We start from the raw sequence: 13709 nt of genomic DNA on the forward strand, positions 1-13709 counted from the left end.
TTCATAACGTGGCTGAGTTAATCGGTCTCAGGCGAGGGTAGCATGGTTTTTCATCCAAAAACCAGAAAATCGACCTCAGAACACACGCAATTTGGCCTTAGTCGCCGATGCTCCCAAAAATCCAAGAACAACAACAACTGTTTTAACCGTAGGACTTGGGCGAGATGTCAGTAATTTTGGTTTCAAACTCTGTAAGACATTGCGCAACCTGGATATTCCTTTGAAAACACCAAATTTTGAAATTGAAATGTCCTAAAGATTTTTCTAAACTTTTTCTCGATCAGATTGGGAGGTTACGTCCAGCTAGACGATAGTAGAACGACAATTGTTCCATAGTGCAATGGCCGGGACATGCTCAGTTTCCATCTCTTACCACGCCCTCCGCATTGAAGATCGTATTATCTCCAAAGATGTGTGGCTTCTGCGATCTCCAGTTTATAGTTTGCCAGATGGAGCTTATCGAAAGGAATTTGCTTTTCAAAGTAATTGGCATTCATTTGAGAAACTGAAGAGAACTTACTAACCTTACCACAAACATTCCTAATAAGACTGAGGCTATTCAGAATAAGAATCCCTAAGTGAGCATGTGTGTGATGGGGGGGCATTGTTTAGTATTTCGTGGAGACAGCTATAGTTTCCCGTTTGGTGGGATGAAAATCCTAGTTTCCGGGAAAGAAATAATGTAATACTATCTTTTTTGGTTCTTATAATGTTTATTTTACAAGTTGATTCTGATAACGAGGTATTGGGGCGAGTACCTCCTTTAAAAACGCATTGGTGTACCATAATCTCAATCACTTTCACAGTCGATTCAGTATGTTTCTAAGGTCGATAATTTTATGCATTTTAATCTGGATTGCAGTTCCATTAGCTATCAGATCATTAGGATGTCTGTGAAACTTTTTTTTCCTCCTTTGAAGAATACATCTCTGGAGAAATCCACACTTTTAACTGACGTAAACTACTTTATCCCAACGGATTAATTACTATCTGCATAATTAGCTTTCTTCCATGCTTCGGAGCATGAGGGAGTGACGTAATTCTCACCAACCGGATGCTCTACAAGGAAAATCCCACTCGACATTCCCTGAATCCAAACAAACCTCGAATGTCGAAACTTTCAGCTTTTTCTTTTGTCAATTGTGGGCTGAATAAACGGGCAAAGATTTAACTTTGCACCAAATGGCTCACGATTCTTTTCAGAAGAGGCGAAGCTTCATCGTGGGGCAGACGTGCTCTGCACAACCCTTACGAAATGGGGGGAAGTGAGTCTTTAACAAACGCCTACGTTTTTATTACGTGTTTCGAAGCTCGCGAGCGATTAATAAGACTCGGAATAATTTACATTATTTATGACCGCAAGAGTGCGCTACAAGCCGTTCCTGGAAGTCTCGAGATTAGGGAGTCTCCTGTTGCTGCCAGTTTCCTTCACGGCGGCGCCGACGTTTGTGGTGTTAAATTTTTTCCGCAAGGACTCGGGCGTGTTTTGTTGGTGCACGAGCCTCGAGTGTTCTCAACGCTTGCGAGCAGCGTGGCCCCCCTTCGTCCTTTCCCCCCCATCGCCTGACTTTTTAGCTTTTTAACCGCGCGCCCCTTTTGGTCCGACACTCCGTCTCCTACCACCCCTCCGCATCGGACAACATCGTCGTGACTGGCCGAGCGGCTGCTATTACCGCTGTTGGGGAGGCCTTCTGGTGTATCCTAGCAACGCACGTACCGCATCACTCCTACCGCATCAGAGAGCGCATTCTTTTAAGGTAGGAGGTTAATAATTTCATCGCATCCGTCATCTTTGTCCCCCCTCGTGCGAGAGAAGGTCCCTATGGAGTGGGGGACGCGCTGGACGGAGTGTGTGGTCGCCGCTGACCGTGCATGGATTACTGGCGGAGATGTTCCCTTGAGCGACAACTAACGCGAGCAGCTCGAGACAAGAACGCTCGCAAAGCGGAGAGACACACAAGGATCGGATGTGTTCATGTTCGCATCCTCCTCACCTGGACGGGTGGGGGTTCGGTGTTAGTGGCAGCTGGCCACGGCTCTACTCAGGCGAATGGATGAGGCACCACGGAGTGTCGGGATCTCCGCACACTGGACGCTGACGCAGGAACGACGGCGTTCGCTGGGAGTGCGGGAGTTTCGCACTCCTTCCGTGGTGTGTTTCGGGGTGTGTGGAGGTCCCCTTCTACCCGCAAGAATATTTCTGTCCCTTCGTAAGCGCCTAGAAGGAGGTCAAATCTTAGCCGAGATCTTGACCTTGTCGCACCATGCCGAAGGTGTCCGGTCACGGTGCTACGGGTTCTCTCTCTTCTTTCAGCCATCATCTCCATGGTGGCCCAGGGCATTGCTCTCTGCTCTAACTGCTGGCTGCATAGCGAGGAGCTCATGAACAACCCCAAGTACAATGGCACTGGCGACAAAGAGTATTTGTCCAAATTCACCGTGTCCGGCCTCTGGAAACTTTGCTTCAACAAACGTGAGTATTTCTTTTGAACTTTTAATGGATCCTCTTCCCAATGACCATCTTTCTCAATTCATAATCTTTTAAGATTCACCAAAAGGAATGTTTTTGAATGGGGTTCTGGATCCCATCGGATCGACGCTTTATTTTATTTATTTTTTTTCCAGAGTGGATGGATCTCTTCAGGACTTCCAACTTCATCTGGTTGGTTCATTTTCCAATAAAAATGATTGTTTATTTGAATAGTGGAAATGGTTTTATTGGTGAATGATGCGGAAGATGGTTTCTCCAAGATGGCAACTTCCATTGTTAATAATCTTAATATTCAGATATTAAATTCATTTAATCTATCTCTTTTTTTAGTCAGAAGGCCCTGTGGCATCCATTCATTCTATAAATAGCTGTTAAAGGCGTACTCTGATGCCACTGTGGCAGTGTTAGTTTATTATTATTTATTTATTCATAGTTTATTATTTATTTGAACAGTAGAAATGGTTTTATTGATGAGTGATGCGGAAGATGATTTCTCCAAGAAAGATGGCATCTTCCATTGTGAATAATCTTAATATTCCAATATTAAATTAAATTTAGCAATCTCCTTTTTAGTCTGAAGGCCCTGTAGCATCCATTCTTTCTTAAAAATAGCTGCTATAAACGTCATCTGGTGCCACTAACTGTGGCAGTGCTAGTGGCATCAGTATGAACAAACACAAATAATATCAGATGTTACAGATTTTTCTTTCTCGTTTTGAAGGCTTTCTGTACACGAAAGGTTTTATAATGCCATTTAGACGAATGGAGAATCAACCTACTCTAGGCCCCTTAAGGGCCCTAGCTTCCATTCTCTGATGAGCTACGTCTTCTTTCGAACTCAAGATATTTATTCGGCTGTAAGAGATGTTATTTCTTCTTGGATCAAAACCTCCAGTTGATCATTTTGTAATTGCACAAAGAGGAAGGGTAAGTAGCATTATGTGGAAGGCTTGTTTCTTAAATATATACCGATCGTACAAAATATTAGTAACGTCTGTGTGACTGGAATAGTTATAGTTGGAATTGTGGGTTTTGGAAGGGTGAGGGGATTTTGGGGTAACAATTTCGGAGTTTTCACCACTGTGAGGAATCTACTAAGGGGACTAAAATGGTGAGGAATTTCACATATTCGCGTGGAATTCATTCCGTGTGTATCCATCCTGTTTTTAATTACATTGGGGTCGGGGGGATGGGGTGTAATGCGAGCGATTTTCTCTTTGAACGCTCAAAATTCTCTTTGACTTTGGGCATGCACGCGGCGGTAATGAAGAGAACAAACGCCTCATGCCCGAGCAGCATGCCGCGAGGGAGGGTGGCGTGCCTCAGCGTGAGGCAGGCAGTTAGTGTCAGAGTGTCAAGTCCAAGTGCTGTTAGAAGAGGTGTTGTCGCAGCGGGAAGACAATGTAAGAGCGAAGAACGTTTGCTGGTTCTCTCCTCCTCCCCCCGCTTCCTCTCCACCGACTTCCGTTAATAAGGTGGAGGAGAAATGAGTCACACATCGAGCTGCCGCTTGGCGTTGCTTGCTGGAGGTTTGCATAGGAGCGATTCCATCCGACCAGAGTGGGTGAGAGTGGAACAGCCCCGGTGGGTGTGGGAGGTGACACAGCGACAACAACAGCACCCTGTGGGCAGTGGACACTTTCTTTCCAACCAACCTTTTCTCTCTCTCTCTCTCTCTTCTTTTTCTCTTTTCTCTCTATTGGACGTCTTTTCATTTACTTTCTCCCCATTCTTCTCTTTCTCCTTGTCTCTATTCTTCCTTACGTGTCTTCTTTTCTTCTAAATTTTTTCTCTTCTTAATCCTATTTCGTTCTCTTCTCTTTTTTTTGTTGGAGTTAACTTCGCCACCTGAATTTTCTCTCTTTCTTTCTGCCAATTCCTGTTCGCTTGCCTGTTTCCCAAGTTGTGATTTAATTGTTTTTTCTATATTTCCTTCTCTCTCTGTCTGTCTTCTCTCTCTCTCTCTCTCTCTCTCTCTCTCTCTCTCTCTCTCTCTCTCTCTCTCTCTCTCTCCCTCTCCCCTACGCGCTCTCTTTCTGTTCGCTGTCTCTATTATCGATCTCTTTTTTGTTTCTGTCCTATTTCTTTCTTTCTCTCTCTCTCTCTCTCTCTCTATCTCTCTCTATTTGCTGTCTCTCTCTGTCTATCTCGTCGTGTTCCCATAGGGCATAGAAAAGGGACGAAGAAATGTTTGTTGTGTTTTCCCACGGTGGCCCAGTTAGTGGGTGTTCGGCGAGGACTGCATTCCTCAACTCGACTCGATTCCTCATGAAGAAGAAAGAGAGCTAATGCTGCTAAAAACCAAATAACAAACAAACAGAAGAAAGAGAGAAAAACCAATAACAATACACTGACACCTCACGCACTTAATTACTTTTGTACAAAAACAAAACAGTGATGACTTTCTCTCTTTCTCTGTCTGTCTTTCTCTTTCTGTCTATTGGTCCTTCTCTCTATTTTCTCTCTCTTTGTTGGTCTCTGTTTCTGTCTATACTTCCTGTTTTGTTTATTTTTTTTCTCTCTATTTATCTTTTTCTTCTGTCTATGTCTCTCTCTATTTATCTTTTCTTTCTTTATCCTCTTTTTCCATCTCCTTCTGTATATTTTTCTTTTGTCTCTCTTTATCTCTCTTTCTTTCTCTCCCTGTATTTATCTTTTTGTCTCTCTTTCTCTCTCTCTCTGTATTTATCTCTCTCTCTCTCTCTCTCTCTCTCTCTCTCTCTCTCTCTCTCTCTCTCTCTCTCTCTCTCTGTGTGTTTATCCTTTTTTTCCATCTCTCTCTGTGTTTATCGTTTTTTTCCATCTCTCTCTCTGTTTATCTTTCTCTCTCTCTCTCTCTCTCTCTCTCTCTCTCTGTTTATAATTTTTTTCCATCTCCCTCTCTATTTATCTTTCTCTCTCTCTCTCTCTCTCTCTCTGTATTTATCTTATCTCTCTCTCTCTATTTATCCACTTTTTGCATCTCCTCTCTGTTTATCTTTTTTCCTTTCTCTCTCTCTCTCTCTCTCTCTCTCTCTCTCTGTGTTTATCGTTTTTTTCCATCTCTCTCTCTGTTTATCTTTCTCTCTCTCTCTCTCTCTCTCTCTCTCTGTTTATAATTTTTTTCCATCTCCCTCTCTATTTATCTTTCTCTCTCTCTCTCTCTCTCTCTCTCTCTCTCTCTCTCTCTCTCTCTCTCTCTATATATATATATATATATATATATATATTTATTTATTCTCCTTTCCACCTCCTCTCTATAATTTTTCCTCTCTATTTATCCGCTTTTCCCATCTCCTTTCTATTATCTTTGTCTTTATTAATCCTCTTTTTTGCATCTCCTCTCTATTTATCTTTTTTCCTTTCTCTCTCTCTCTCTCTCTCTCTCTCTCTCTCTCTCTCTCTCTCTCTCTCTCTCTCTATATATATATATATATATATATATATATATATATAACCTCCTTTCCACCTCCTCTCTATCATTTTTCCTTTCTCTCTCGCTCTATTTATCTTTTTTCCTTTCTCTCTCTCTCTCTCTCTCTCTCTATTTATCCGCTTTTCCCATCTCCTTTCTATTTATCTTTTTGTCTATCTGTCTCTCCTCTCTATTTCTTCTCATTTCTGTCAGTACTTCTCTTTCTCTGTTCGTCTTTATTACTGTCATTCTTTTCGCTTTCTTTTCGTCTCTCTCTCTCTCTCTGCCTGTCTTGCTTTCTCTCCATTTTCCTTTTTCACTGCCTGTTGCTCTTTCTGTTTATCTTTTTCTATCTCCTTCTCCATTTCTTTGCATTTTTGTATCACCATTTGTTACTGTTTCTCTCTCTCTCTCTCTCTCTTCCTTCTTTAATTGCTTTCTCTCAGTACTTCCTTCAATAGAAAGAAAGTGGGGTTAAACATTTTTGCACACCGGAATAGCTGGGTAAAAATTATTGTACGATGACGGGGTTAGAAATCAATCAATCAATCAATCAATCAGTCGATAAATAGAAGAGGTGGGCGGGCCCCGATATATTGGCTAAATAGGGGACACACGTACGTAGTGATGTATGGAAAAAGAGATGAGAGAGAGAGAGAAGATGGGAGACAAGTTGAACTGGGCCGAGATGAGAATTGGTTTTAGTGTGACGCAGCTGGTACCCTGATTATGTCGAAGCGAAGGCTTTGCCAACCACGTGTGTTGCCATGGCAACAAGTGTCCGCTAATCTAAATCATATTTGAATGACAATAGCGGCAATACTTGCCCTTAATTCCAGTTCGCGTTTACACAACGGCGCTCCGAGCTTCCCTCCCCCTTACAAAGTAAGCTGCGACACAGCCCGCCAGGGTCGTACTTCACCCGAAGGCGTTCGCACTGTTCCTCCGCAGCCATAACTGCCGTCCAATTAATGAGCGTTGTTAAGAGGAACAAATTTCCACGCTGCACCTCCGACGCGTTGCAATCGACGTTTGCGTTAATTAATGTTTTCTACCGACTCGCCGAATAGTCACAGTTCTAATGCTCCCTCCCCCACCCACCCCTCCCCACCAACCATCCCCCTTCTCTCTCTCTAGTTGAACGGCTAGACGAGGGATTTATTCGGACTATTATTGTCATTTCCAGCTCAGGTTAAGACACAAATGGGGGGTGATTACGTGTCTGGGTCACACTGGGGGTTGAGGCCCGAGATTTTTAAATACTCTTTCTTTTAGCGAGCCGGAAACAGGAGGCGAGAAGTTCGAAAGGGTGGGAGATGAGGGCGGAGAGGTGGGTGGCCAAATAAATTGAATAAATAAAGAGGAAGGGATGAACCAAAAGCGATGAATGGAGAGATAAAGATCAACTTGTCCACCCACGGAATCAAGCCTTTTTCTCTTACTCACGCAGGGAAACACGAGAGGAAATTAAAAGTAATAAAAACGGAGACAAGAGACCCACGCATCCACCCTCCCCCACATCCAGTGAACTGTTGTTGGCTCGTATGTTGAAATGAAAGCGAACACTTCATCCTATTTTGGTATTTGGTTAGGAAGTCTTGTTTCTTTATGATCTGAAGTGTTGGCGCATTTTCATGGAATACTGTTGGTTTCCTTCAATCGAGTGAAGGGTTCGTGTCAATAGGGCACCATGGAACAGCTGCAGCACTCGCTCTCCCCTCCACCGCACTCGCAGGTCTAAAAGGATCTACATTTAGTGGATTCAGGCACCCGAAGATATCGCTGTTAGGACATTGGGAGTATTTTATTGATTTCGCTCTGTGCCTGTTTTTTAATGCCTTTGGCTTTATCATTCCTGGAAATTTGCCAGCAACAGGAGTCGAAACAGGTGTGATTTTCACTATTCTCTTCTCTCTCTTTCTTTTCCCTCCCCAGAACTGATTACTCTCTTTTCCTGAAAGCCTATTTTTGGACGCCAGAATGTCTTCAGTTGCACATGCGTAGAATTTGTAATGTTTGATTAAAACGTTCGGTGAACGTAATACAAAATTAATTTATTGAATGCTAAATGTTTTCTTTGTTAATAATCTTCAATATGTCCTCCTTTTCCAACCACACCATCGTTTCTTCTCGACTGCTGCTGGGGAAAACGTTTTGGAAGCCTTTCTTCCTAAAAGAAAAACGATTTTGTTTATTCCTAATGGACCGAATCGCTTCCATTTCAAGTCCTATAATCTCATGGTGATTACAGGACTCCAAAACCAGACTTTGGTGGTCACAGGAACTCACGATACTAAGGCATAAAGTTCATTGAGTTAGAAAACTCTTTCAAAAATCCCGAAGAAACAACAACGTCTTACCATCAGAACTCTTCAAACTACACTAAGAATTTAAAAATACTAAGATGTTTTTGTCAAAACAATTAAATAAAATGAATTTAAAAGCGCTTTCTTGTTTTGGAAAATAAGTTTTGTTTTGGCTGTTGAGAACCAATTTATTTCCTTAATCTTATTTTTCCATTATCTATCAATCCAATTTAATTCAGGCTGCATACTGGCAAACTAACTTAATTATAGCGCTGTTTGAGTTACATTCTTATAACTGTCACTTAGAAAAAATGTATCTTAACCCATGGATTGATCGTTGAATTCGTACCAAAGAGTAGGTCACATCTTACTTGGAAACTAATGTAACCTACCTGTTATTATTGTAGGGTTTTAGGAGCATCAGCGACTAAGTCCACATTGCTTTGTGTATATACACGGAATGTCTGTGAATTACTTGATCAATTTTCTGTTTTCTGAATGAAAAATCCAAATTTCCAGGAGGAAAAAATTATGCTGCCCTCGCCTGAGACCGACTAACCAGGCCACGTTGTGTAAAAGGCCCATAAAAATTCTTCTCATCATCGACGGGACCCGAACTCTGGTTTATTTCATCCGGTGTGGGGAGGACCATAGATCTACCATCTTGAAACAGGTTTGTTATCTCTTACGAATTCTGTGTACCATGTACGAAGAATAGATGAAAATTAAATCGGATTTTTGAGTACCTTAAAAGTAAAATTTAGTATTAGACAGAGATGTTTCATCAGTGGTACTCAATATGCAGGTGGTAGGGCAATAAGACTTCAGTGTATTGTGTCTGTAAATTGTTTACGTTTTATTTTCGCCCCGCTTGGTTTACTGGATAAAAAACAACCTAAAACTTTGGCCAGGTGGAAGAACAGCAAACAGTAACTACAGTGCTACTGGCAAGGGTTCGTATTAGCAAAAGATGGCCGTGTGGAAGCTTGTTGTTAATGATGTCTGACAGCTTAAATTTTTTTCTGAGCATTTCCTTTGGCAAATTAGATTTTATTGACAGTATGTGTTAATTAATAGCCTTGTTCCCTCTAATTATGATTAATATTAAATTTGGCCTCTTGGAGTCATCAAAATGAAGCCTGACGATAATAAACAGAATATTTTCCATTAAAAATGCAAATTCAGAGTTATTAATTAATAAAACAATTTGGGATGGAGTGGAAAATTAAATACACGCAGTACAGGCATGGTACACTGGCATCTCTTTCCTTGGTTTCCTTGGTGGAAAACAATGGCAATAACAAAAGTCTACATTCCATATGTGCATTTGCCATGCCCCTCTGTACCTTATCGTCGGACGGACGTGCCCTACATAAAGTATAAGTAAGGTTTTACAATATATACGAATCTAAGTCCTAGGTAATGTCATACAGACAGTTTATTTTGCTAACTAAAAGTATTTGGTAGAATAATGACTATTGCTGTGTGGATGCAGGGTGGAAGTACTCGGAATACTTTAAAAGACGAAATGTTTAGGAGCAATTCCTGAAATAAAATGTGCTCATAAAATAATAGAACAGAGCCATAGAACCGCAATATAAAATATTATGGCCCGACATCAAGTTCAAGGGAACGGAATGGTCAGGACATGGTTAGAGAATTCAAGTAAGAAACATCCTCAACAAATACTGCTGGAAAAAAAAAAAGCAAACGTGGGTGAATGGATTGGGGAGAAAGCTCAGAGGAGTTAATCTTAAAACAATATAGCTAGTATGAAGCGTTTTTCTGGATTCATACATCGATGGATTTAACATTCATCATCTTTTGTCATCTATAGCAGTAAGGAGTGCCCTCTAGCGAGTATGCAGGTCTTGTAGACTCTACATACTCGTGATTAGATTATCAAAGTAATCTCAATGGAGGTATCACTGTTTCTAGTAGTTGGACGATGGTGGGACACGGACAATGTTCATTAATACGCTGTTCCAGCACGTCACATGTAATCTCTTTATGGGCTGGATCCAAAAAAGAAAAACGTAGACCATTCTTAGGAAGTCATTCAGTCTCCTGTGCTTCACAAGGAGTGGCTTTGTCGTCCGTTAAAAGGACTGTTCTTCCACTGCACCTTGAAATGAACGAATATCGGAATCGTGAATCTCATCCTGGTATTGACAGAGCTTTCAGAACAGGTGGAAAAACATACAAGTCAATACGTAGATAGAGAGTGACTCCTGACCTAGGTTTTAATTTTTAAATATTGTCTTCAGTGCATCATTAGATTGAGGATCTACCAACTCTAATTGTAAATTCTTATCAGCATCGTTGACAGGTACGTCAAACGGATTTTGAAGAAGTTCAAACACCTTTGAATTATTTTTACAACTATCCATATTTTTAGATAAATTACTGCAACATGGAAAATGTGAAAACTTATTCCGAAGTAGCTGACTTTTAAATAACTCCAGTTTTGTTTCAAATGCTTTGCCATTATAATACGATTCATTGACAAGTTTGTCTCGTCCTTTGAGTTTCATATTAAGAAAATTCAGATGTTCATATATATCTGTTAAAAAGACAAGGTTCCACAACGATTTGAGATCTGACAGTTCCCGAACAGGTTTCAATTTTTAGTTCATAAATCTATTTCGATCCTAAGTTCAAAAAATCGCTTCAACACGTTACCATGACTCAACCATCGTACTTCAGTGTGGTACAACAAATCATCGTTTTCAGCCTCAATAGTTTCAAGAAAATTTTTGAATTGACGATGATTCAGACCAGTCTTGCGAATAAAATTTGCTATTGATATTACAATTGACATGATTGAATCTACGCCAAAAAACTGCTGGTGAATTATACAATGAAATTGCATTGGTTTTTCAATATTTTTACTCTCAAGATGTTTATGAAGCTGAACCATGAACCCAATTTTAGTACCGACCATATTTTTAGCGCCATCCATCCTAACCGCTGATAGCAAATCCCAATTCAATCAACTGCTATTGAAAAATGTGTGAGTTCACGAACTTTTTCTGCCAGGTTGAAATCGGCTCCTAAATCTTCAATTCTTCATCAGTTGATGAAGATGAACGCAAAATTCTCTACTTTCTCAGGACACACTTCTGCATTAGCCAAACAAATTCGTTTTACAAATTCTTCATCCGCAAAAGCCCTTCCTTCTTCGGCAATGCTTTTGGGAGGCTCGAAAACTAGCTCTAACTGCAGATAAATTTTGACAAGTATTATAATATAAAACTATAAGTTTTATATTATAATGATGATTGGTATCTTACCGATACCAATCATCAGACCATGCTGCTAGTGTCTGGTTTTATACTGGATCCGGCATTGTTGTGTAGTGGAAGCCTAGGGCGACCTTTGCTCCCATTTTCTGGCATCAGGGTTGGTGCGCAGGCTGGCAAGGGATTAGGAAATCCCTGATTACTGTCTCTAACGCCTATTGCTATTTAATGACAGGGTCAAGATTAACGATTATTTTAACGATGCTTCAAAGAATAGCTTTGAATGGACAGGGGCATCAACACAGTTGGAATGAATCACATTGTAAATTTTCGTGTCATCTGTAAACAACTTCGAAATAATATTCGATGGCTGAACTATTCTAGATATGTCAATAAAGTACATAATCAACAGAAGAGGAGACAAAAAGGAGCTTTAGGAGACTTTAAGTGATGAGATAATGGACAGTAAAGAAGTAACTCTTTCAATTACCACAAAAATGTGCTTTAGGGGACTCCATATGATGAGATAATGGACAGTAAAGAAGTAACTCTTTCAATTACCACAAGTCGCTTGTACCGTAGATTGTGTTAGCAATTTGCATGCAGGAGGGAGATCATTCCCATAAGAGAAGAGTTCGTTAAAAAAAATTCAACTACGAACTGAATGTAATGTTTGAGAATTGTCTAAAAGGAACATTTCACTCTGAAGATCTGCTTCCAAATGAGTGCGAATGGGAAGGAAAAATAATAAAAAAAAAGGTAGAACGAAGAGGAAAAGTGGTGGCAGAGTTTTTGGAAAGAAGAATAGGAAGTACTTGTTCATTAATATTGGAAAGAAATTTGTTCAGTACTTAGGTGTAAACAGTTCTGTCTGTGCAATAGAACTCGAAGAACTAGGTGATGTAGTGAAATCGGATACTGTAATTGAAATAAAAAAAGAGCTGTGTGGAGAGATAGACTTGCTTTTTTCCGCTGGGTTAGGCAAAGTTAGAATTAACTCGTCGGAAAGATAGGAATCCGATTACAATTGTCACGTGATTCACGAAACTCCAAAACGGTTTCAAATTAGAATGCCAACACAGCTCGAGCTCGATAGATATGATGTAATTGGAGCGCTGAAAGTTTCTAATCCTCATGTCTGCAATAAGAAAAGATTTTCTAAACTGAGAGTGTGCAATTAGAAGTACTACGCATATTGAAGCTATTTTTTTAAAGTTGAATCAACGAAATTAAACTTGGAGATGTCTGATATTGGTACTTTAGTTCTTTAACATGGATTTAATATCTGGAAAAAAAAGATTTAGTGCACTGATATTAAGTGTTAAAGGATCCTCGGTGGAAGAGTTTGCACCACTTACCTCTGTTTTGGAGAGGATCAAGTTTCCAATCTTTTCGGAGGCTTGAGGAATTCTTAAAGTTCTTCTCAGCCAGAGCTATAGTTAACCAATCTCTGGCTCAGGGACTAGGGTTTCTTTCCCTATGGGTTATTCCGGGTTTTGCGACTCGCACAACGTGAAAATTGGCCTGTAGTTGTTTGGTTTTGAACCAAACGAACTAAGGTTGGGAAGCATCAATACTGTATATCGATTCTGTCTGTAAATTGCTGTGTTCTGTGGTCTGTTTGCCTATCTTGCTGGATGGAAAATCCACTTTCTGTGAAGAAAAAATTCATGCAGGCCTCTCCCGCTGCTGCTTAATTTGGCAATGTTGCCAACAACAATAAAAAAGGCCAATAAAATCTCCCTCTTTTTGTATAGGATTAGAACCGGCATTTATCACAATGGAAGGACATCAATCGTTGCCAGCGAGAGTCAGTTAAAGAAGTTTTATTAATTGCACTATTGTCATTAGCTGGACGCTGCAAATTCGCACTAGCGAGAGGAACTTCTTTTAGTAAGAAACTCGATTTAAAAGACGCTGAAGCAGGAAAAGATTCGGGAGAATACCGTTGGAAGAAGCAAGACACCTGGAAACCCACAGTATCGGTAGACGGGATAACTAGTGACACGTTGGCCTGCTCGAATGGGCCATAGGTGTTCGAAGGACTTCATTTTCATCAGATGAATATTACCAAATGCTGGTCCATGAATGGATTATTGACTAACGAAACGAATTCTCTTGAGAGGAATATACCCATTGGTCTGGGATTGGAGGAATAATACGGAGTCAAGTAGATATTTAACGATACCTGTAGGGCATTCATACCTTATTATATTTTTTAAAGTGGGTCCGTGCACACATTATGGAAAATTTATTTTTAATAAGAAATATTAGTG

At 40.4% G+C, this 13709-nt stretch overlaps 1 protein-coding gene across 1 annotated transcript in view; it reads left to right on the top strand.

Annotated features, from left to right (window-relative positions):
* The first annotated feature begins 340 nt into the window (after positions 1–340).
* The window catches only part of LOC150082977 (voltage-dependent calcium channel gamma-5 subunit-like), a 163062-nt gene continuing 149693 nt past the window's right edge, over positions 341–13709 (top strand). Inside the window, exons 1-2 of the mRNA XM_090378341.1 lie at positions 341–482; positions 2216–2473. Of these exons, the coding sequence (XP_090234467.1) occupies positions 341–482; positions 2216–2473 (400 nt within the window). The remainder of the gene's footprint in view (positions 483–2215; positions 2474–13709) is intronic.

This window comes from Mastigoproctus giganteus, chromosome 7 (genome assembly GCF_048544385.1).
Source record: "Mastigoproctus giganteus isolate SK-2022 chromosome 7, ASM4854438v1, whole genome shotgun sequence".
Classification (NCBI taxonomy): Eukaryota; Metazoa; Arthropoda; class Arachnida; order Uropygi; family Thelyphonidae; genus Mastigoproctus; species Mastigoproctus giganteus.